Below are 25,214 nucleotides of genomic sequence, written 5' to 3' on the forward strand. Positions count from 1 at the left end.
CATGCCTGGTCACTTCTTACCACATCTCACTGTGCTGTTTCACATTCATGTTAAATTCATAGCAAAAAACCCAAAGGAAATCGACTATATTCAGATTTTCTATTAACTGCTCTACAGTATATACTGTAAGTAGTGTCACAGCGTGGATAAAAAGGTGTACAGAGAAAACCATTTCATTGTCGTTTCATGTCGGGTTTTTGAATAACATGAAGTTGGTGAGGAATGTTGAGTCATCTCAGTTAACCAGTAAATGAGGAAAAACAAGAAAAACCCCTACAAAGTGACCCGAAGCATGCAAGTAGTGTTTGGACAGTACAGCAAGTTTTTTCAATGTTTTGCATTTGTGAAAGGTCTTGCTATATGAAATACTTTATAGTTACTCTTTTCAAGTCCTGTAAGGCTTGAAAAAGAGTTTAAGTTAACCATTTTAGCTTTATGCTGTATATTCCACTTCATGTCTTAGATTTTTAAATGTTTTGTTCAATTGTACAATTGTAACTCTTCATTCCTAGAGATTTTTTTGTTTTTTTTTTTTTTTTTTTTTGCCTGTTTTGGGTTTGTGGTAGTGATTCACTTCATGACACCATATTCCACTGACAAAACAACTAAACCAAAAAAAGTAAAGATGGCACTTAGCTGAACACAGCCATACATGGAATATTAAAGGATTTTTAAATCTGATGATGGAAGCATGGTTAAACAGTTACTCTATATGGGGTAACATTACACTATCCTCAGCTTGAATGTCAGTCTACTTCCTTAAAGATGACCACAACCAGAAGGAATTTAAAAGCCGCTGAGTGTCAGCGGTTGCAGAAAGCCTGCCTTAAACTCTGACACTCTACATACTTCCGTGGAATGTTCTCTGACTGCTTTTAATCCTCAATTCATTGTACCTGTCAGCCTCACACTCCACCTCTGCTGCGAAAAAAACTGTTTTTCAGCACTCTGTTATTCCTCGCTTTTCGAATCTTTCTGAACAGCACAGGTTTGCCGAAGGTCACTGCGCATGTAAATACCAAACAGCCTGTCTCTCTTCTTCTGGAGGTTATGTGAGGTCGAGACACAGTGGGAGAGTGCTGCTGTCTTACAGCTCACTTAATACCTTCTGTACTTGTCCTTGTTCCAAAAACATTTGTCAACGTGATCTGCAGCTGTTTTCGAAATTATCCAAAATAATAGGATGTCAATAGTCCCAACATGTCATTCATGCACGGTAATATCAGTAGACACTGTCAAAGTGGCAGTCAAAAATAAAATAGTCTAAATAAATACATTTACTGAAGTCAATAAATATAAACATGTTGTCAGTGTTCATTATGTCAATGCTGAAATAACAGTCTAAAGGAAATGGTAAATATAACTTAGCGTTAGGGTTATCACTATACTATATTATACTGGCAAGTATAACTTAGGGTTAGGGTTTAAACAGTGATGCTGACATTTGTGCCTTTCTAAAATACATGTGGTTCTACTGTTAAAAAACATTAAAGTAAACACTTAATAATATACAAACAGTCAACAGAGGGAGTCTGCATTGCTTTTTTGCATGAAATTTTTAGAAAACTTTCTATTATCTGTAGTAGCAGTGGTATAGCAGATATGGGGACTACAGACGCCCTTCACCTTTGTGATTATTACCGTTGTAATGTAAACATCCAAGTAACTCCGAACATAGCGGCATTCTGTAACCACTGACTATACTAAGCACAACAGAAATAAAGAAACATGCACCTAAATTACAGTTCATAAAATGATTGGTGCTTTGTAAAGAGTTGAACAGATTAATCCCCTTTGGCACAGGTCATTATGTTATGAACTGTGACATTTAAATGTTCCTTTTGAGACATCTTGTCTCAAATCAGGTTGATTTTAAACTATATAATTTGACAGGTGTGCAGTAATGCCAGACCAGAACATAATGTTGACAGAGGCACTATGCATTCAGCGACACATTGCTAAAGTGGTTTGTGTCAGCATGGTGCCATCATTACAGCGAATAAAGAGAAAAAAAGGAAACACTTCAGCAGGAAAGTAATAATGTTGGGAAACTTGCAATAGCAGTTGAGCGGCAAAATAAGACTGGAACATGCTGTCAGAACTCTGTCTATTCACTTGCATACAAAGGTATGGAAAAAGGAAAAGAGAAATGACTGCATGCTAAAAAAAAAAGAAAAAAAACCCTGAACGAACCTTCTGTGAAAGATCTCTGCTTGTACCTTTCAAATCCAAGGCCATTGGTAGCATAGTGATTAGAGCTACTGCCTTTGGTTCCAAAGATTGCAATGTTGATCCCCACCTCTGGCTGTAGTACCTTTAAGCAAGGTCCTTACCCTAAATTACTCCACTAGAATTACCCAGCTGTATAAATGGGTAGATAATTGTAACCTTAACACTACAAGTCACTTTAAAGAAAAACATCAGCTAAATTAATAAATAAAAAATAATGCGAGCTGCAACACCACAACTGTTTTCAAGAGGCTTTGAAATTTCCAGCAAGTAAATGACAACCTGCAAGAAACAATCACATAATTTCAGGTTGCTCTGCATTAAACTAATTATGGAAGATTCATCAGCAGAAATCCCAACACGCATTTTAAGATAACATTATTCAAATAAAGGTATTCCAGTTATGCCCCAGGAGGACATTTTACACTGACCCAGTGCTCGGCTCAGTTTACAGTTGAGCACCATTTGCCGACTGAGGTACTTTCTAATCATAAGCTGATTTCTACCTTTTTAAAATTACCGTCAAATTCTGGTTCATATTCCTTCCCATGTAGACAATAGTTTTAATGAATCACTTCAATGCTGGGACACAACCGAATCCAGAACACACTGCAGCTCCCTACAGAGCGTGAATTAAGAGCTGTAATTTTCATTAAAAAAAGTCTTTTAGCACCCATTAACTTTTCTTCCCAAAAGAAATTGTTGGAAGATTTAAAAAAAAAAAAGAAGGAAAAAAAAAGAAGAAAAAAAAAAAACTAGTATTTCAATTTCTTTCGGTTTGTTCCTAAGATGCCTTTGGAAACCTGTTAAATTGGAGTTACATAAAATAAATTAAATAATTTTGTCTGTTTAATTTAGGTACCATTCTCTAGCCATTACACAGAGTATATTTGAAGGATGGGCTTCAAAGAGATCAAATAGGAGGCAAGAACGACCACTAATGAAATGGAATATTTACAAAGGAAAAATATTTTCTAGTCTATATTAGGTCAATTTTAACACTCCCTTTGACTTTGATGTCTTTGACAGACAAGACAGTCAATTTAGCTCCTGGTAGCGCAGGGAAAATGACAAGCCAAGGGACTGAGAAAATACATGAATTCATCAATGCTTGTGTCCAATCTGAAAAATATCACGGTTTCACAACAAGCTTAAGCAGTGAGAAGAAGTTGGCATTCATTATCGTTGCGTTAGTCTGGGAAGCTGTAAGTCCAAAAGCTGTTTGATGAAAGAAGCAGGTGCTACGGACCTGAGTTACCATCTTTAGTGCAGCAGCGTTCAGTTCAACACTTGAGCTGTGTGTGTTCTGATGTAGTAGATATAAATGAAGTAATTCAATGTCACTGGCAAACATCTTTATTGGTTATTTCATCAGGATATTCTTGTCACGGAACACATGGAAAAACTGCTTCAGGGTGGCATGGTGGCACAGCATGTAGTGCTACTGTCTCACAGTGCCTGGGTGGTGTGAGAGAATGTGGGTTTGATTCCTGCTCAGTATGTGGGGAGTTTGTATGTTCTCCCTGTGTCTGCATGCGTTTCTTCCCACCATCCAAAGACATGCTGCTTAGGTTAACCCATAGTGTGTGAGTGGCAGAGAATGTGTTCCACTGATGTATGGATGAGTGACCCAGTGTAAGTAGTGTATCTAACAGTGTAAGTCACCTTAGTGAATAAGGTGTGTGGGCTGGTAACACTACATGGAGTTTGTTGGAAGTTGCTTCAGAGAAAAGCATTTGCTAAATATATAAATGGTAATGATTATTCTAACTTCATGCTGTGAGGGTTACATTTTGTAATAATTCACTGGTGTAGCTGAAAATCGTGTGATTTTCTGTAAGCAGCTGAAGCCATGAATATAATAAATAGAAAATCAGTTGATGCATGAACCAATATAGCGACCATAGGAGCTGAAACAGATGAGGTGAGATCAAACACAGATTAGGTCACTTCACATTTACCATGAACATGTACCTCTTGTAGTTCGAGTTTATGGAACCATTTATTAGCTATTTCTGAAGCTCTCCTTAGCACCACACATGCGGAAAATTTACCTTTATTATTTATCTACAGAATGGTGAAAAAGAAAGTACAGCACCCTTAAGACTCGGTGGTTTTACATATTATAATATAACCAACCATCCTCCAGTCCTCAGAAAGTACAAGCAGTATACAAATCAAATCTCAAAATAGATAACACATGCAAACTTTACTCACAGAAGTTACAATTTATTGAAGGAAAAAAGAAACAAAACAAAAATCAGACAACATTCAGAAACCTTGTGTGAAAAGTAAGTAGACCCCATCAGCAAGCACAACTTGCCATAATGTTTCCTGTAAATATATTAATATTTCTCCTTGCTTGGGATGGGTTCTTGTCCACTCCTCCCTAAATGGCTACCTTAAACTGATGATGTTTTGAGGCATTTGACTCTACACTAATCTCTCATTCCACAGCATTCCAGTGAGCTGGATGTCAAGACTAACGAACTAGCCATTCCAAAAATTCTGTTTCTTCTCTTCTTCAGCCAAACAGCTAATTCATTGGTTTCAAATGCACACAGTTGAGCAAACACGTTATTCTACTCAAACACACCACAGACCACATTCAAGACTGCATTACCGATGAGCTGTGGGAGACGTCAAGTCCAGCAGCACTTGTTTGACGTTGTAAAGTAACGACCAAAGTTCAAAGCAGAAGTAATGTGTTGAATATTCCTGCTACACTCCACTGTCTTCGTCACTCCCTCTTCTATCTTTCCCTTTCTCTCATCAGAGTCAACCCTCCAACTAAATTACAGCACAGAGAAGATATACACATAAAATAAAGGTCTTTTCTAACAATGTCTTCACAGGTTTTACTCAATGTCTACAGTGAAAATAATGGAGCAGCAGAAAAAAAAAATCCAATATTTTAACTCATTCACAACATGACCAAAAACACAAAATATGATTCACTATTTGCCTGTGAAGCACATCAGCAAGTTTTATTCTTTAGGTGACCTGTCTGGAGGAAACAGATGTGCATGTGGTTTAACAAGAGACAGAAAATATACATTTAAGGTAACGGGAAAAGATCACAGTGTCATACACTAATAACAGAAGTTCAGATAATATGATCTGTCTACACAGCAGCTGAATGGTGATGAGTGCAGAACTCATCTATGAAAGCACTGTGAGGTCTACAGCACCCCTGGCTCTCTTCAGAATGCCCACCGCTTCTTCCTGAGAGACCCCCTCCAAACTCTGGCCATTGACGGCGATGATCTGATCCCCACGTTTCAGCCGGCCGTCCACAAAGGCAGCTCCCTGTATAAAAAAATAATGAAAACTGCATGTATTCTGTATCATCTCATCTGTACAAACGTTAAAGCTCTTAATAAACGGGAACTCATGCTAGGAGAGGGTCAACAGATATATACAGCACTCAGCAATTCTGTAATAACTTTTAAAACTTGCCAGTTTGCTTGGTAGACAGAGAGATCAAGAGCTTTAGGAGCTTTAGGCCCTTGGTGACCTAACACATCACTGAAGATATTAAGTGACCCACAACTTTCCTACCTTGCCGAACACTGTTTTCACATAAATAGGGAGGTCTCCATGTGGGCTTCCGAATCCTCCAACGATGCTGAATCCCAAGCCTGCCGACTTCCGTTCCAGAGTGATAGTTCTGCACTCCAGAGGGCTGTGATGGAAACAGGAACCAAACGCTGAATTGAAGAAAGCCAACATTTGCTCAAGCTTGACTCCCTGAGCCAAAATTTTACACAAAAACAATGCATCACGACTGGAAATATTTGATTCTGTTAAATAAGCAAACTGTTCCTGAATAATCCTCGTAATCCCAGACAAAGAAGAACTGAGAAGCACTTGAAGGCCTGTTGTGAAGTAGGGAATCATGGGGCTGGCCCAGTGTGTATCCATACCGGGGATCATCTGTGAAGCCAACCATTATATTCTCCTCCAGACTGTCTGCAAAATCATCCCTCGTGGCCACCTGCACAAAACATGAAAACAGACATACATGGGGCTGGGCTCAAGTGAGCGGGACCTTTTTCAATAAACAAAGCATCTGAATCACTTATTGGGAATGTGACACAGTGACATGAACAAGAATGAAGGAATCTGGGGACAAAAGGAAAATGCAGGCCTACATATTGTGTTGTTTTAAACATAATTACTATTCATTTATGAATTACACAGTAATGTACATGCAGAAATACATCAAGGTCCCAACATTTGATGTTTTGTAAATTCCACTTATTTACTTTGTAAATTCTATTTTTGGCAGCACAGTGGTGCAGTGGGTAGCGCTGATGCATCACAGCTCCAAAGCTCCACATATGTATGTTTGAGCCCTGCTCAGTCTGTGCGAAGTTTGAATGTTCTCTCCATGTTCACATGGGTGTCCTCCTGGGGCTCTGATTTCCTCCAACAATCTAAAGAGAGGTGAACTGGTGACTCTAAATTGCCTTCTGTCTGAATGTGTGCAGCTATTTTCTGATGGACTGGCATGCTGTTTCAGGTTTTGGTTCTGGGATAGACTCCAGACCTCCATGACCCTGCCTTTGAATAAGGAGTTATGGATAATATACACAGTGACTGCCTCATGTCTGGAAGCAGCTATTAGTCCCAGACCTGCAGCTCGATGTTCCCTGAAGCTCTTTCCAGCAGTGCATCAACCTCGGTGTGACTGAGGCCCTCTGCAGACACCCCATTAATGCTGAGGATCTGGTCCCCAACCTGAAGACACACATGCATTGTCAGAATTTCTGTCATCCAGTGTAGGTCTTTTTAGCGACATGTAAAACTGAAACAAAAGTTTACTGAATTTTTGAGCATATTCATGCAGTTTCAATATCAGTGAAATTTAAAATAATAATAATAATAAAGAACTCTCTATCACTGCTTAACGACCATTAAAGAAAAACATGATGTTCAGGTCAAAAGTTCACATGCAAACCCTCCACTCGTTTTTATGTATTGAATGCAGTGAAGTATTAGTAATTTATGGTCACAGATGGCTGCCTCTTTGCAGGCTCATTGTCTTCAGCAAATCTGTTCCACCAAGATGGGACAATGGTCAGCTTGTCTGCCATTCTACCGCAGGCGGGCGAGAAGAGATTCGAAGTCGGGGTTTCTGCTGAGGCTCCCATAGCAGCTTGGCAGAAGAACGGTGCATTGTACACCACTGTGAAGTTTCTGTTTTATGACCCAGTGCTAAGGATGTGTGTCAGCACCTTTGTGAGGAAACCTACTTCTAGAGCTTGCGACTGTGCCGCCAGCCCAGCTGGATGCATCGTGGCAACAAAGATGGGGACATCACCCAGGGAACTCCCAACGCCCCCTGCAACACTGATTCCCAGGGAATTTGTGGGTCCCTGCAAACAGAAATAGCGGCGCGGATGAAGGGAAGCCGCAGATGTCAGGCACACTGATGACTTTGAATATATTTTTTGAAATAACTTAAACCACTTTGAAAGAAAAAGAGAAATAACCTTTGTAAACGAAACTGTCCGAATGTCTAGGCAGTCACCCGATGCTGTTGGGAAAATTAAACATCGATGCAAAATAAATCGGAGATCATTATGTTTCACTGTAATTAATAACAGATTGAAGGTGTCAAAGTGACGTCTGTTACTAACAACAGATTATTGCACTAGATATCATAACACCAACCTAGACTTTTATTATCTGAGTGTCACTTCGCTCAATGCAGTAAACAAGAATTGTTTTTATGGATACCATATTTCTTCCAACTATGGAATTCACCTTGAAGACTTCCATCACCAGACAAATTGCAGGATGCATCTTCATAGCTGCCTGTTTCACTATTCTGGAGTTAAAAAACAATTTTACAGAAAGAAAATAAACACACACACACACACACATTTTCAGAACCGCGTGTCCCATACAGGGTCACGGGGAACCGGAGCCTACCCGGTAACACAGGGCATAAGGCCAGAGGGGGAGGGAACACACCCAGGACAGGACGCCAGTCCATCGCAAGGCACCCCAAGCGGGACTCGAACCCCAGACCCACCAGAAAGCAGGACCGTGGTCCAACCCACTGCGCCACCACACCCCCTTACAGACAAAATAACATTACATAAATGGCTTAATATATTACTCAGTACCACTGAAAAGTCTGAGCGTACTTCTTTGAATTTCTGATATTCATTGCTCTTCTGTAGCAGTTTCCAGGGATATAGGACATGTGTGGATTGCTTTGCTGTCCAGTTTGTCTCATAAAAGTATTACCTGGGTGTACTCAAAGTTTGATTTGTACTGTATAAATACTTTATGAATATAACTAATAACTGAATTCAATTTGTTTATTTCTATACAGTATAGTGCTCTGCACAACAAAGTGACATAAAGTACTGAAAGTACAGCTGACACTAGTCATAAAGAAAGGAAGGCAAAGAGCCAATAAACATAGAAGCCAAATTACAAATTTGTTTATTATGCCCCCTTGTTCTGAATTTATGCCATCTGGCAACCAAGGAAAAGAAAACTAATTGAAAAAAAGAAAAAAAAACTTGCAAGAAAATCAGCTGGGTGAAAAATAAAATAAGAAAAACAAAAATAATGGAAAAACAAGTAAAAGAATGCGTGAAATTTTGACCAGTGAAGAAAGTGTGTATGAAAAAGAGTGGCGTATCTGTGTATAAAGTTACCGGGTTGCCAACTGAGAGTGTTCTCTCCAAGGAGAAAGACCAGGGTTTAAAATGAGCCGCTTCCAGGTTTATCTTTCCTGTAGAATTCTGAAAGGGCAAACACAAAAACACAAGTTGTGTGAGCACCCCAGGTCCTGGTAAACGTTAACAGAATTGAAACACGTGTGATAATAGAAGCACACTTGACTTCCCATTGCCCGAGGGGCTCAGGCTGACCTTTAACAGAGCTACCACAGATTCTTCTGTAGAGACACGAACGTCCACCCCGTTCACAGACAGGATCTGGTCCCCTTTCCTCAGCTGACCATCCATCTCCACCAAGCCCCCTTCTACGATGTCTGACACAAAGACGCCCCTGTCATCCCTGTTGGAGCACCAAGAGGGTGAGGATGCCTGATCTTCCTGATATGAATGAAAGCAAGTCTGCCTTTGGAGAACTGTCAATCTGCATTTGGGCTGAAAGTGTGACAGGCATTCGTTTTCCCAAAAAGACCAGGAAGGCAATCCGACAAATGGAGATTACACTTCAAGGGTGATGTTACCTTTCCTTGACACCAACTGTAGATGGACTTTGTCTGTTGAGCAAAACGGTCTTTTAGTTACTCAATCTACAGCAGTTAGGCTTTGGCTGGAAAACGACAACTAATCTCAATTGGGCAGAAAGTTCAGATGTGTTTTTGTAGGCCAGACCTCTAAGTATAACATGGTAGCAAAAGAAGAGAAAGACGATTATGTCACAGTTGCCTGGTGTACCTTTTCCCAGCAACCCTGAGTCCTAGGTCTTGGCCAGACTCCCTATCCAGCTCCAGTGTGAAGATGTCCCACAGGTCGACGTCGTTGTAGCAGGCCTCCCTGCGGTACACGGTCAGAAGGACATCTTGCACTGTCTGCCTCAGGACCTCAATGGCCTCATCGTGTGTGGTCTCCCGGAGGTCGAAGCCATTGACCTGTTCGAGAAGAGGCCAGAGTTGTGTTTGACAAAGCCCCATGGGGGCTGGTAAGGATTTTAATGAGTTTCTGCCAGAGAAAGTTTTATGCAAGGTAACGCCTTTCTCTGACATGTAATTGGAGGGAAGGGATTAATCATTCAGCGTTAGTCCAGAACCTCGCTCCCCAAACACTGCCTGATGTAATGTGGAATTAACAGTTAGTCAAGACAGTTCACAAGTCTCCTGTGGAAAAAAAAAAAACACATTAAGTGGTCATGTGAAAGGGCAGCATGGTGGCATAATGAGTAGTTCTGCCGCATCACAGTGCCTGGGTGGTGTAAGAGAACATGGGTTTGATCTCTGCTCAGTCTGTGTGGAGTTTGCTTGTTCTTTCCGTGTCTGTGTGGGTGTCTTCCGCATTGTCTGGTTTCCTCCTACAATCCAAAAACATGCAGTTCAGGTGGACTGGTGATGCTAAATTCCCCTTAATGTGTAAAGGGGTAAGTGACCTTTTGAATGGCTACCCTGTGATTGAGCTGTGCCCCTTCCACAGTGTACACCCCCACTCAATCTTGCACCTAATGCTTCCAGATTGGCTCTTGCTCAGGACAAGCGGTTATTGAAATTGGGAGTATGGATGGGGATGTGAAAAAAACTATCAAAACATAATTTTTATCTCTTCAAATTTCTAATTTTCACCTGTGGTACATAGACTCTTCTCTAATTCTCTCAAAACATACTAATAAAATGGTTGTATGTGGAAAAAAATAGATATGATCAAGCTTTCAGATGGTGAGGCATCATTACGATCGGACACCAGTAAAGTGGACTGTCCCCTCATTTCTACAGAGTACGATGGTTTTGCAAGGAGCCGGGAGCATTAAAGATCAAAGGGAAATATGGTCGGGCCACAGGAGGACCATGTCATACTCCGAAACAAAGGAGCGTGACTAAGCCGCTATAATTACGATCTGTCCCTCACACCCAAGCCTCGGGTGGTCCCACTAGCGCCAAGAGAGCAACAAGCTCCAGTGTACCTCCAAAATCTGGTCCCCAGCCCTCAGACGCCCGTCCTTGAAAGCGGCTCCATCTTCATATACCTCATGAATGACGATGGCCCCCTAGATGGATATGAAGAGAAGGTGGAAAGACAACAAATGAGCTCCAAAGGTCTGATTCAGGGTCCAGATCTATCTATCTATCTATCTATCTATCTATCTATCTATCTATCTATCTATCTATCTATTCTTTCTCAGTCATATGTACATACAAAATAGGAACATATGCAAACATCTCATAAAAGGCAAACATTGAACATACTAACCAACAGTGTATCCCTGCCTCCTACTATGCTGAGACCAAGGCCATTGTGCCCCTTACAAACTTTAATGGTGGTCTCACAGCCAGGGGTAATTGGACAGGTCGCTGGGTTGGATGAAAAGGTGTTTGGAGCTGGTGGTCCACTGGATCCTACAGGAAACAGTCCAACGAGGGCAAGTCATTAGCATCTAAACTACTGAAGCACTTAGAAAATGAAAATCCAGCCTAGGCAAACTGCTTTGTTTGAAATTAGATCAAAGCAGTGAGCTTTATAAAAAACACTAGACACCAATGCCCATCTAATTTTTATGAGTAGTCAAAGGAATGATGTTAATGACATCGATTTCCATTATAATTCCAACCTGTTCCTACTTAATCTCTTTTTCTAAGAAGGTTTTACCTGTTCCAGCACACTGCTGATGAGCAGAATGAATGGTGTGCCATTTCTGGTTTGTGCTTATGTAGATATGTTGCATTTTGCCACTGGCTATGCATAAGACACCACTGTCTGTATTTTTGCTGAGATATACATCGCTTTGGACAAAACCGTCTGCTAAATGAATAAATGTAAATGTAAATGTAAATGTCTCACCACAGTCTGGCTCCATCAAAATGAGGGGCACACTGGGGCTTCTGGTTATCGGCACCTCTGGGATACTTCTCTGTGGACCAGCTGCTGAGGGAATGGGGCTGGGGCCCTTCGAGGAGACAGTAAACTTCACCATGCTGTCAGCCTTGTCCAGCAGACTGGAAGCCTAGGTTCAAAACACATGGGATTTACCTCACAGTACCTGGGAGAAAAGGTCTATTATTGTGTCTCAGGATTCCACAGGCTGAGGATATTACAATATTCATTAGAAAATAGAGCACACAGAAACCGGTTCAGTGCACTAATCTCACCTTCTCTGCAGGTTGTCCCACAGTGCTCTTGTCACCCACAGCCAGGATCCTTTCTCCAGCTTTCATTCCATCACACTGCAAACAAAGAAAAAAAGTCAGGAGTGAATACTGTTTATTTTTCTATATAGCTCTAACAATGCATGCCATTCTGCAGTTCATTCAGGTTATAATGCATATGATTGTTAAACTCGCTCCCATTTCAGATAATAATAATAATAATAATAATAATAATAATAATACAGTTCACCCACACATGACTGGACTTTACTGGAAGGACCAGACAGAATTTATAATTTCCAGAATTTTCAAGAAAAAAAGAGGGAAAAAAATGGGCAAAGTGGAACACTTTAAAAGACAAAAATTTAATTTGAATAGTGGAGTGGTTTAATTAGGCAAAACTTCTAATGAGAACATTAAAAATATTTTATTATAAATGCAATTCTAGTAAAGAATGTGAGGACCATTATCATCAACAACAACAATAATAATAATAATAATAATAATAATAATAATAATAATAATGGATACTGAAAACAGAATATACCTACTGGACTCCACTATCCAATAAACTGTCTGGTTCATTTTACTGAAAGGTATTATTGCTCTACACCCTTTTCATTATTAAAACACTGTCTGGGGCACCCAGTGAATGCGCAGAACAATCTGGTTTCACATTTCACATGTGAGCAAATGCTCTCTGCTAATTCGGAAAATAATATATGCACAAAAGAATCTGGTTCATTCATTCAAGGGGTATCCATGGTATTCCAACATTGCTAAACAAGTGTGTCAAGCTACCTAAAGAAGTCCTTAGCTTGTAAGATGAAAAGAAATGGCACGCAGGCTTCCGAGGAGTTTCCATCGGTATGAGCAGACATCACAAGTGGAATGATGACTGTGAAATAGAGATGATCCATCACCAATGATGGGCCTGCTGGGCATCGCTCAATGTAAAATGCAGCTGCATGAGTTGTGTTTGTCCTGCTAAATCGTTCCTATGTACCCCCTGTCTCTCTATATTGGCTTCCTGTAGCTGCTGCCTGCATCAAATTGAACACTGGACAAGCTAACTACCCTAGAATTATGCATCTGCATCTAGATATCTCCATCTGTTGGTGAAATGCACTTTGTATTGTTTTCTGAGTTGAAGGCCGCTTTGAAGAAAAGCATCTGCTAAATTAATTAATGATATGCAAATGCTTTCCATTCATATCCTCTCAACTGCTGCATCATGAGCTATATCTTCAGCCACAGCCCCACTGCAGGGTTCCTCTTTTCTGATCCTCATTCCCAGTTCCTCCTAATCCCAAACTTAATAAATGACAACACACTATTAAATTCCTCTTCAGTTTATCTCATGAACAGAGAAAGTATAGAAAAAAAAAAAAAAAAAACAGATGGGGTAGTTATTTTACTGAGGTTTCACAACATAATACATTTACCTGACACTTTTCTCCAACATGACTTACAATGATTTCCTAATTTTACAGTTGTGTAATTTTTGTATTGGAACAATTCAGACTAAGGACCTTGATGAGTGGTACTACAGCAGGAAGGTGAAAGTGAACTTGTAACCTCTGAGTTTAAAGGCAGCACCTCTAATCACTAAGCCACCTGCTCACCACTACCAAGAAAAGCCGAAAAACAAAGCATTCAGCTGGAGGCTACTAAGATGCATGAATATGAATGTGCAGGTCTGGCGATAATCACAAAAATGAAGATTCTTATCATTAACTGGAATTTCCTTGTAATTCAGTTGCGCAACTGGGAATAGTTTCGGTAAATTTTGCATGCAGTGTCAGATACTTCCACCCAAATGGTGTGGGGGGGGGCGTGGAGGGTTTGGCTGGTACCCGCTGTGTGGCGGTCTGGGGTTCGAGCCCTGCTTGGGGAGCCTTGCAGTGGACTGGCATCCCGTCCCGGTTGTGTCCCCTCCCCTCTCAGCCCCACGCCCTGTGTTTCCAGGTAGGCTCCGGCTCACCGCGACCCCACTCAGGACAAGCGGTTGTTGACATTGGTTGGTTAGTTGTTTGGAATTATTTGGTATGAACACATACTGTACTGTCAGTACCCACCTTGGCCAATGATGGCTGATGGAACATACTGACATCTACCGCCGAGGGAGATATTACAGGTTGGTTAAAGGCCAGCTAAAGAAAAAAAAAAAAACAAAAATAAATTACCGAGCCAAATTCACATGTGAAAATATCTGTATTAATAACATAAAAAGCATGCAGGGGAGGCTTACGGAGAGTGAGATGTAAAAATATAAAGGACCAGAAAGTCATCAGAGTGCTAACTGGGTTTCTACTCCAGCTGAACAAGGGACCCAGCTGCATGGCGGGTTTACCTCGGTTTCTATGTCCAGCACGCCTCCATACTTTCTTATCGATTCCACGGCCATCTGGCTCGAAGTTTCTGTGTTCCTGTTCAGAAGTGATCATTTGCATACGTCACAACCGAGCATTTCTGATTGTGAGCAACTGAGTGTGATCAAACACAATTTCGCTCCTTGGAGACACGAGCGTAAGCAGCACTGCAGCCCTGCAGCTCAGCCATTTGCTCCAGAAACTGAGCTGGGAGAGCTGGAGCTTGGCAAATGGTGGCACACTCTGGATGTGGATCCATCCCTAGGGATCCCTGAGATGAAGTCAAGTATCCAGTGTGTAAGACAATACTCTGAATGGTGCTCCTGACCTCTGTTGGCGGGCAGTGGTACTGCATAACGCCACCTTCCACACGGGTTTTGCCATATACCTCAAAGCACGTACCTGGTGAAAATGATTTTGACCTTCGAAGGTGCACTTTTGATAATGGAGGAGGCATTTTGGTGACTTCGTCCATACAGAATCTGCCCGTTTATCTATGCACACCAAGAACAGAGAAAAATAGAGGACGTGGGTGTTAGAAGATGCGTACAAAAAGTTTTTCGACTGAGAAGGTGGTCAAGGATGGATGTGTCTGACAGTGGCTTCACATTTTCTGTTTCCATTGAGCATAAGGAAGGAATCACACCTCCAGCAGCTCGTCCCCTACGGAGATCCGCCCATCCTGTCCAGCAGCCCCACGCGGGTCCACTGCCGCCACGAAGACGCTCATGCGGGAGTGGTCAGAGTTGCCTGCTAGGCTGAGGCCCAGCCCTACTTCACCCTTCTCCAGCTCAATCATGTGCAGCTCCCCCGGCAAACCGCCGTACCTCTGGACCATCTTCCCTGAGCAAGACAAACAGCAGCAGTTGATGTAAGGCAATCTTCTACACATTCAGATCAATGCCCTTACGCTGAAGTGACTCATCTGTACAAATAGTTACCTGAAAAATTTACAAAACACTTTTAATAAACCTACAAAATTAAGCAGAAAAAGCAACAAATTCATTTCAGCCAGGAGTTACTATTATCTTTTACTATTTAAATATAGAGAGGGGGTGCGGTGGCGCAGTGGGTTGGACTGCAGTCCTCCTCTCCGGTGGGTCTGGGGTTCGAATCCTGCTTGGGGTGCCTTGCGACGGACTGGCGTCCCGTCCTGGGTGTGTCCCCTCCCCCTCCGGCCTTGTGCCCTGTGTTACTGGGTTAGGCTCTGGTTCCCCGTGACCCCATATGGGACAGGTGGTTCTGAAAATGTATGTGTGTGTGTGTGTGTGTGTGTGTGTATGTATGTATGTATATATTTAAATATAACAACTGATACCACCTTAAATCATCAGACTGCAAATGCTTCTGAATGTTATATTCTGGGGTTTAAATAAGAGACAAGCAGTTAATCGTGTTAAAAAAGAATACTTCTGATCAAAGGAGTGTTCCCATTTAAACCCATCTCTTCCTTCAGATCATCTTGGTTACCATAAGAAACCTGTATGTCTACCCACCCTTCAAACAGGGTCCGATCCCTGTGAGTCATAGAGGGAAACCTCAGGGAGTGAACATCTGAGGTGTGGAGCCACCTAGTGGCCTACTGGTTGTCGCACAGGACAGGGCAATGACAAGGACATACTCCAGATGTAGCCGAACTCGTCTTCCTCATCACCGGGAGTCTCCGAGGGCAGGGGGGGCCTGGCTGGTACCTCCGCCACTGCGTCTGTGTCCGTCTCGCCGACGTGAGGCACCACAGGCAGCTTGAGGAAAGGGCAGACAGGGCCGAACCCCTTCCCTATTTCGCCTTGGGCTGGTGGCTGGGCCAGCATGAAGGAAACAGAGTAACACAAATAGAAAATATCCTTCAACTATAATATCACAGAATAGAATCCAAGCCAATTGCACCTATAACTATAAGTATGTGCCGCGTGATCCACGGCGGCCAAATTTATCAGACTTCAGAAATAAAACTGACGTTTGGTTATTAATTTGTTTATTAACAGGTAAGTTTGCACTGCAATAACATCCAAGGTAAAAATAGAAACTGACACTGCAAACAATTTATATGTATTTTTGTTTAGTTTTTAAAAATTTCAGTTAATGCAAGACATTACATTTAAATTTTCAAAATGCAATGAGCTGGAAGTATTGCTGAGCAATCATACAAATTAGGATCCTTTTAGATCCTTTCTAATTTCATGAACAGGAACATAACAGATTAGATGATTTTTACAATTATTCAGACAAATCACACAATTTCCATCCATACTGTACGATTTCCATCGGTGGATTGAGGATACCTTACAGCTGGACAGACATGAGCATGAAGCCATAATCTTCACACCATACCAGCACACAATCACACAAGATTAGGGAAGAACCACTGCATAATACACACTCCCACAAACCTTAAATGGAGTAGGAGCAAAAGGGTTATGTGAGGAGAGGAGGGTGAAACACTTATTTGGGCTCTTGGCCCCCTAAAGCAAGAGAAAAACATCAGTGCCATTTAGTACAAGGGGTGTCATGTAAGATTACACAGGTGATATGTTTGTCTGCTGTAAATTCATGTCCACAACGACGAAATGCAAAGGCATGAAATTAAAAACCACATTAAGTGATCCTTACTGTGTAATTTCCTACTTCATTCAATTCCTCTTCACTGGAGTCTGTAGTCACCGGTGACTGGTATTTGGATATAAATTAGAAAAGCCTGTTAAATACTCTGCACAGTCTACTGAAGGAGGATCATGTTATATAAAAAATGCCTATGGTAAATCACAGTACATGCCTCTGGCATTGTTTACAATATTTCTGAAAAACGACTTGTGTGTACATTTCAAAACATTAACGTCATTGCTGATGAGACATTAAAAGAACTTGTTTATTCTGCTTTGCATCTGGCCAACATCTGGCCAAATTTAATTTGAGAACTCAGAGCAAATCTAAAAACAGATCTTTTTATTGTCAACCGATGACGGCAGCTGTTCCTGCATAGTCTGTATACAGAACCGTGTGTCCTTGCTCAACTTGCTTTTGTCTCCCTTTTTTGTTTTGCATAGCAGTTCATGCAACGATAATTCTCACGGATGAAATACCTTCTAGAAAATTCAGATGATTATTGATTAAACCTGACTGATATTTTTCTTCTTTTTCATTCAAAATTCAATTCTCCCACTGTTACATTTTAGAAATGCATGCCCATTCTTCAAGAGATTGAAAAAAATGCTTACACTGTTGCATGCTTTGCAAAGAGAAGTATATCTTTAAAGCATTTCTATGGTATCTATCAGCGAAAACCTTTACAGCCTAAATGGACCTCTTTTGTAGCAGCGGTACTCAACTATGAGACCACCCACTTAGCCAGAGGAAAGCAAAATAGATCACATCTTTATTCCCTCTACTTCTCCTTGACATATATGAACTCTTCTCACCACCAAAGGAAGATTAAGAGCACTGCCTGAAACTTTTCAAACTCTGTTATAAAGACACAATCACATTTAATCTCACAGTTGTCTTTGGTCAAAATAAGAGTTTTGTTATTTTTGTCTAATTTGAGCTGCATATATTGTCTCTAGGCAAAGGGTTAAATTAGAACAAGGAAGGTAGCGAGTAGGATGGGAAAGGTGAGCCGAATGGTGAAGGTGGACAGAATGGGGAAGGTGGGAATAATTGGGAAGGTGGTTAGAAGATGAAAGGAGGATAGAAAGTACGAGAAAGGTGGGCCGAATTGTGAAGGTGGAGAGAATGGGGAAGCTGGGAATAACTGGAAAGGTAGTTGGAAGACGAAAGGAGGATAGAATGGGGAAGGTGGGAACAACTGGAAACGTGATTAAAAAACGAAAGGAAGATAGATAGTACGAGAAAGGTGAACAGAATTGGGAAGGTGGACAGAATGGGCACAGTCAGATGAAGAAGGTGGAAATATCTGGGAAAGTGGTTAGAAGGAGACAGGAGGGCAGAGAAAATGAGGAAGGTGTACAGAATGGAGAAGGCTGATAGAAGAAGACAGGTGGACAGACCGCGGAAGGCGTACAGAATTAGGAAGGTGGGTAAAGGTGGAAGATGGGTTTAAGGGTAAATATGAGCAGCGTAAGGGATAAGGGCGGGTGTAGAATGTGGAAGGAGAGGGGGCCATGTGCAACCCGCCTTGTTAGAGAACATGTCCATGTGGACGTGGTTACAGGAATCCCGAGTTTTAGCATTACGCTGCAGGACTTTCTTGGATCCAGATAAAGGGACTCAGGGTCTAACCTTGTGAGGAGCAGGTGGGTGGCAGATTGTGGATGGATTAGTGATGCTCAGGACAGGTCCACAGAATGGCTCTAATGGTAGGGAGGGCAGTGGAGGTTTCTACGGGGCATCACATAAATCGCCATTTTAGAGGAAGATCAGAACATTCAGAAAAAGTCTGTCTAAGGAAGCAGCAACGCCTTATAAATCTACAGACATGTAAAACCATTATCATTCAAATTTTCTGTGTTGTTAGATTATTACAAACGTTATCTATATTCAGATTCACATAACTTTACAGTGGCTGAAAGCATATCTTGATATTAATTTTCTTCTTTGCAAGGAGCAACGTTTCAAATATTGTAATCAGTGGAAACTCTGAACTAGAAGAATAAACACATCCACGTGATAACCCACAGCAAAATCCAACACCCAAAATATTCACGCTTTATCTTCTCGAAAAACAAACCTACAGAAACAATGTTGCAAGATTCTCGGTGCTCAAAATAAACAGTATGCTTGTTCATTTATAGTAGTGAACAAACCGCAGAGATGATAGTGACTTTCAATAAGGTATCTGAAGGTGAGATGAAATGCTTGAAAGCATTATAGATCAAAAGACATTATGGATATCTAACTCACAAAGGGGCTTGTAATAACCAAATTAAATCTTTGCGCTGAAGTATCTGCTGATATTTATTAGTCGAGATACCTAGTGGGTGGTCTAACTCCTTTGAAACAGAAACGGGAGCTCCTTGCAATGTGGATCAACATCTTACCCTGGACACACTTTAATTGAATTTTCCACTCATTTACATACATAACGAGCACGACTGCCTGCCTGTATGTAAATGCTCACAATCTGATTAATTCTAAAACTGTGATAAGAGCTCAGTTTAATAAAATGTAGAGAATGAATAATGGATTTCTATGCATGACTGACAAGTTAAGGATTTAACCACAATCAGGCATTTTTCTACAGGAACAGTCAAACTAAAGGTACGAGATTGCCACACGGTGTGGGACTTCAGGGCAGGGACAAGAAGGGGGTTCAAAAGGGCAGAGCGATGTATACAGCATCATCAGTTATTACACTTTGAAAAGATTATTAGTTACATTTACTGTATATTTATTTTAAAAGTCCCGTTCCAAAGGTGAATTCTACTGGCGCTGCTCTTTGATGGTTAAAAGTGATAAGTAGGGAGGACAAGTTTACAGCCCAGGAAGATCTATTGGGAAACCTTTAAAGCACATCTTGGGCCAGGGGATTAGGTGAGAGTCAGGCTCACCGGAGGTGGGTGGGAGATGCTCTGAACCAGGAATACCATGGGGTCCCTGGCTTTGCGGATGGCCTCTACTGCTTGCTCGTGGCTGGCATCACGCAGGTCCACCCCGCCAACCTGTAGCATGGAGAAGCACAATGCCAGCAACATGATGTTTTGCGGTATTTTATCCCTTTAAATAATAATCCATATCACAACAATGTCCATCTATCTCAGTTCAATAATCTATTTCACAGTAACCGAGGTGACATACAGGTAGTTCTTCAATTACGACAGGGTTCTGTTATGACAACCTTGTCATAAATTGACTTCAGTGTAAGTCGAAAATCCCCTTTATGCAAGGACGTGTAACATATAATATATATTATATAATTCATAATATATGATATATTTTAGGGGGGCACAGCAGCGCAGTGGGTTTGACTGGGTCCTGCTCTCTGGTGGGTCTGGGGTTTGAGTCCCGCTTCGGTTACCTTGTGCCGGTGGCATCCCGTCCTGGGTGTGTCTCCTCCCTCTCCAGCCTTACACCCTGCGTTGCCAGGTTAGGCTTCGGCTCACCGCGACCTCGCTCAGGACAAGCGGCTTCAGCCAGTGTGTGTGTGTGTGTGTGTGTGTGTGTGTGTGTGTGTGTGTGTGTGTACAAGACAATATTACATTTATATTTGTATGCTGCACTGTTATTTTCACTTTTATTTTTAAATGTGTTCTTTTTTCTGCATGACCAGAGAAAACGTAACTTGAATGGAATCACAAAATAAAAATTGTATTACTAAAGTGTTTTTTGTAAATAAAACAGAATCGCTGGTAACAGTAAGACAATAGGAAATATAGTACTTTGTGCAACATGGCCAGTCAATTTTATCATACAATAGATGGACCATTCGTCGTTAAACATTATAATGAAACTTTGTCGTTAGATGTTATGACGTTAGGATTCGAAAATAGTATAAGGTTGATGGGACAAGGGTCAAAAGTAAGGGTTATAAATTGCATGCGTCTTAAGTCAAGGACCACCTGTAATGACAACCACAAGTATGTTGGTGACATTTACTGTTATAGTAAGGTTACCAATGTCATGTTGATGTGGTTAAAAAAGTTCTGAGGTGCTGCATGGTGCTGCCAAAAATGGCTACATTGTGTCAATTAGAGTAAAAAAGAGTATTGACTTAATTCCATGTCTGCGTTACAGAATGAGTCGAACCGGACTGCAAATGAACAGGTTGTGTCCTCCAGCAGCACCTCCAAAATCCTGTCCCCAGGTTGCAGCGTCCCATCACAGCCTGCGGGGCTGTCCACCAGCACATGCTTGATGAAGATCCCCCGCATCACCTCGCCTCCACTCATGCGGCTACCCATCCGCCGGCCCCCTACGATGCTGATGCCCAAGGACTGGCCGAGCTGTCTGCGCAGTTCCACTCTGGGATGTGAGGGAGGGACATTTCACATGAGTCCAACTCGCAAATTTCATTCAGGTATTGACCCCAAAAAGTCTTCTGATGGCAAGGCACACTGATGTTCAACTGTAACCACCCACTTAGCCAGAGGTGACACTCATGGCAAGGTACAATCATAGCACCATGTCCTTGATCAGACAGGAGACGGAAGCATATCAGAGCTGAGGGATTTTCTGCAGCACGCTTCAGCTCTGCTGCACACGCTATCATGACAGCCAGTGGATGCGCTCACCTCCTGGGCTGGTTCCAATCACTGCATGCATCAATTGATGGGTCACCTTCCTCACCCTCATCTTCCTCCTGTTCTGGAATCTCAGGGATCTCCCCACTAAGAACAAGCAAGAAGCTCAGTACTGCATGTAATGGTTAGTCTTTGCATCCTTCCACTGTCAAGGAATATCAGTTTTTTTTTTTTTTAACTCTCCTTCTGTTACATTTATCAGTGCTTTTTTCAAAGAAAATTTCATTGATTTACTCATTTATACAGCTGTATCATTTTTATTGGAGTAATTCAGAGTAAATACTGTGCTCAAGGGTACTACAGCAGAAGTGGCATTCACACCTAGATCCATTAGGTCCAAAGGCAGCAGCTCTTACTACTACACTAGCTGCTGTCTCATGTGGTTCTGATCACTCCACCTCTGCAACTCGTAGCCATATGTACAATACGAGCAATATAGGGACAATCCATAATAATTGCCCAATACCCAGTACTATGTTACTGTAATGTTACCTAAATGATGTATTCTTGTCTTTAAAAGTGGTAAATGTAAAGTGCATCTACAGTATTCATAGTTTGTGCTTCAAACTAATAATTCAAGTTATTTTTCTAACTAAGCTAATTAGAGAAGCAGCTAGCAGAGGGTGTGGTGGCACAGTGGGTTTGGCTGGGTCCCGCCCTCTGGCGGGCCTGGGGTTCAAGTCCCGTGTGGGGTGCCTTGCGATGGAGTGATGTCTTGTCCTGGGTGTGTCCCTATCCCCTGTGTTGCCAGGTTAGGCTCCGGTTTGCTGTGACCCCACTTGGGACAAGCAGTTTCAGACAGTGCGTGTATCTGTCCGTTTTTGGAATTTCTTTATGCATTAAATGGGATGATACCTTCAAATATGACACTTAATGTATTTTCACAGAAAAAGCTGATGCAACTAAAAGCTCTTTCCACTATTCCAGTGAATAAAGACTATGCCTCTCAGCTAAAAATAAATAAATTAATAAATAAATAACAATAAAGTCAACCATGACAGGAGAACGAAGATATTCAAATATTTTTGACTGAGAGCCCAGTGAAGAAGAAAAAATAATAAAATAAAAAATCGCACTGGGTATAAATTAAAATGCGTGCTGCGGTTTCACAGTGGCTACACAGAGTGCATTCATAGAGGAGGAAAAATTCTCATGAATATATTTTGGCCTAGAAAGATAATAAGGTACCATCATTTGGATGAACGATGGCAAAACATAGCCAGATTTCAAGATTTCCCGCAAGTTCCCAGTGTATGTGGAGCAGCTATATTTATTATCACCGAGAGATCTGTTTACAAGCTCTACGAGACATGCTGGAACCAAGAAAATTACCTGAAGCACATGGGGGAAAAAATCAAGCTCTTCAATGTTAACCTTTACAGCACCACTCAAGGAGTGGTAGAGAAACCCAGTATTTTATGCTCTTTTTTCTCCATACTGATAATGGTAAGTATCTATCTATCTATCTATCTACCTATCTATCTATGTCTGTCTTTGGGTGTTTGTTTCTATAGGTGACATTTTTGTGTATTTACTTTGCTGTGTAGACTTCTTAGTTGCAATTATTGTTATGTATCTATCATTAAATCCAGCAAAACCTTTGCTAATGACTGATGGTCTGTCTGTCTGTGTCTGTTTGTTCGTATAGGTGACGCTTTAGTCTATTTATGGTGTTGTACAGACTTCTTACATGCAATTATTTACCCATTTACTCCATTTTTACTGGAGCAATTCAAGGTAAGCACTTTGCTTGTTGAAATGACAGTGGGAGCCCCGATTCCAATTGCAAAACCATAGCTCTAACTACTAATTCACCTGCTGTTCCAAATTTCAAAGCTTAATGGAAAAAAAAAACAGAAATGTACTTCTTGAAAGGCCTAATGTGCTCTAAGCAGCTGAGGCCATTGATAGTTATCATCCAGATCACCTGTCCAGATACTGGTAACCCATGTGATTGCCAGTTGTCATACATCCAGTGGTCAGTGGCCATCTGCCCACTAGAAAAAAAGTTTTCTCGAAAAAGAACACTTTTCACCACTTTTCTCCACCAGATAATGAAAAGTGGGAGCTTACTGTGCTTTAAGCACATTTTACAGAATCAATAAAAACTATGTACTATCATCTGATACAAAGCTTCCAAGATCCTGACAGTAAAAACGATAAATTAAATGTAACCGGGAAACAGCAAGAACCTCAGCCCTGCGCAACTATCCCAAACCAGAAGCTGCCCCTTTGGTTTGTTATGAAAATGAGACAAGAATCAGAACTGTAAACATAGCTCACCATGGGATGGGAGCTGAGTCAACAACAAGGGTTTCATCCTTCTGCAGCCCCAACAGTGCCTTGTAGTCCTTTAGATGATTCACAGGCACATAGGTTATGCTGGAAATACAGAAGCAGAGCAGTTTACAGATACATGCTTTAGTATGTGAGCACATTTTTAAGGCAGTAGTCAAGGTTGGAAGTACTTAAGAAAGTGAAGTCATTTTCAAAAAGTTGTACGGTAGATCTGCTTCACAAAAGAGTCACACTGCTGTGAGGTGGCAAAAAACCCAACCTGTACTGCCTCAGGAGGAATATGCAAATGTATATATGGATAAAGTATGGGCTAGTACTTTTGGGTAAAAAGCATCTGCCAACCAGCTAAGGATTACATTGTAAAATAACTCTGAAATATATATATATACATATATATATAATATCTTTTTCTCACATTTTATATTAATTCACCAAGAACTATTTGTGCAGGATAGCAGTAGCATAAAGCCCATATGCTGCAGGCAATTTTGAGTCAGCAGTTCACATGAAACTCATGTTTAGGACTGAGGGAGGAAACCAGAGCACCTAGAGAAAACCCATGCATACATGGCGAGATAATGGAAACCCAAAAAAACTGAGCCAGATTCAGAACCATACTCCAGGCAGCAGTGCTATCCCCTGTACCTCAATGTAGTCAAACAAATTTTATATTACTTTGTGTATTTCTGAGCCTGCACTACTCTGATTCATACTGCTAGTATCTTGAACATCTCAAAGCTAAATGTAATCCCAAACATCTCAAAACTAAATGTAACCCATACGTAACTAGAATTAGAAATGATTCAGTTAAAATAAGGGTCTCTTTGTACTAATTTAAAACAGGTCATGAGGTGACAGACACAAAAATGGCTATTTTCCTGTCATGTTTTGGATATAATGTTACTGCCAGATTGTCAGACTCCACCTACCTACTCACTGCATCACATAGGTGGGGCTGAATGAAATGTTCTGCATATTCCTTATCCATGTATGACTGCTAAAAATGTCTGCTTTGTATGTGTTTTTATTTGCCAAATTGGATATCATTTTCATGGTATGAGCATATGACCAATCTGGTAATATGGCTGTATATATATATTTATACACATAATATACACAGTGAAATGGGTATGGTAAGTCTAATTGCAGAAAATAAACAGTATGAATCATCCTCCATTCAGATGGTATAGATCATGGGACAATAGGGCAATGGCTTTCAACCCGTTGGCATTTACTGAAAAGTGCAGTGGGTCTGTTACACCAACAGTCATTGTCAAAAATACTCCCATATATAAA

General features: G+C 41.1%; 1 protein-coding gene across 1 annotated transcript in view; it reads right to left on the reverse strand.

Moving 5' to 3' along the window:
- Positions 1 to 5,302: 5,302 nt before the first annotated feature.
- LOC108925694 (multiple PDZ domain protein-like) overlaps positions 5,303 to 25,214 on the reverse strand; it is a 46,386-nt gene continuing 26,474 nt past the window's right edge. The window contains exons 20-46 of the mRNA XM_029259295.1: positions 23,904 to 24,002; positions 21,612 to 21,707; positions 21,165 to 21,342; positions 19,932 to 20,042; positions 18,664 to 18,762; positions 17,038 to 17,094; positions 16,818 to 16,889; positions 16,455 to 16,490; positions 16,049 to 16,169; positions 15,074 to 15,270; positions 14,830 to 14,921; positions 14,409 to 14,484; positions 14,134 to 14,208; positions 12,059 to 12,133; positions 11,751 to 11,913; positions 11,163 to 11,308; positions 10,876 to 10,959; positions 9,663 to 9,856; positions 9,126 to 9,273; positions 8,910 to 8,996; positions 8,002 to 8,065; positions 7,728 to 7,771; positions 7,488 to 7,610; positions 6,868 to 6,972; positions 6,156 to 6,226; positions 5,791 to 5,914; positions 5,303 to 5,538 (exon numbers count right to left, since the gene is read on the reverse strand). Of these exons, the coding sequence (XP_029115128.1) occupies positions 5,392 to 5,538; positions 5,791 to 5,914; positions 6,156 to 6,226; positions 6,868 to 6,972; positions 7,488 to 7,610; positions 7,728 to 7,771; positions 8,002 to 8,065; positions 8,910 to 8,996; positions 9,126 to 9,273; positions 9,663 to 9,856; positions 10,876 to 10,959; positions 11,163 to 11,308; positions 11,751 to 11,913; positions 12,059 to 12,133; positions 14,134 to 14,208; positions 14,409 to 14,484; positions 14,830 to 14,921; positions 15,074 to 15,270; positions 16,049 to 16,169; positions 16,455 to 16,490; positions 16,818 to 16,889; positions 17,038 to 17,094; positions 18,664 to 18,762; positions 19,932 to 20,042; positions 21,165 to 21,342; positions 21,612 to 21,707; positions 23,904 to 24,002 (2,884 nt within the window). The 3' untranslated portion in view covers positions 5,303 to 5,391. The remainder of the gene's footprint in view (positions 5,539 to 5,790; positions 5,915 to 6,155; positions 6,227 to 6,867; positions 6,973 to 7,487; positions 7,611 to 7,727; positions 7,772 to 8,001; positions 8,066 to 8,909; positions 8,997 to 9,125; positions 9,274 to 9,662; positions 9,857 to 10,875; positions 10,960 to 11,162; positions 11,309 to 11,750; positions 11,914 to 12,058; positions 12,134 to 14,133; positions 14,209 to 14,408; positions 14,485 to 14,829; positions 14,922 to 15,073; positions 15,271 to 16,048; positions 16,170 to 16,454; positions 16,491 to 16,817; positions 16,890 to 17,037; positions 17,095 to 18,663; positions 18,763 to 19,931; positions 20,043 to 21,164; positions 21,343 to 21,611; positions 21,708 to 23,903; positions 24,003 to 25,214) is intronic.

The sequence above is a fragment of the Scleropages formosus genome, chromosome 16 (assembly GCF_900964775.1).
Source record: "Scleropages formosus chromosome 16, fSclFor1.1, whole genome shotgun sequence".
NCBI classification, from domain to species: Eukaryota; Metazoa; Chordata; class Actinopteri; order Osteoglossiformes; family Osteoglossidae; genus Scleropages; species Scleropages formosus.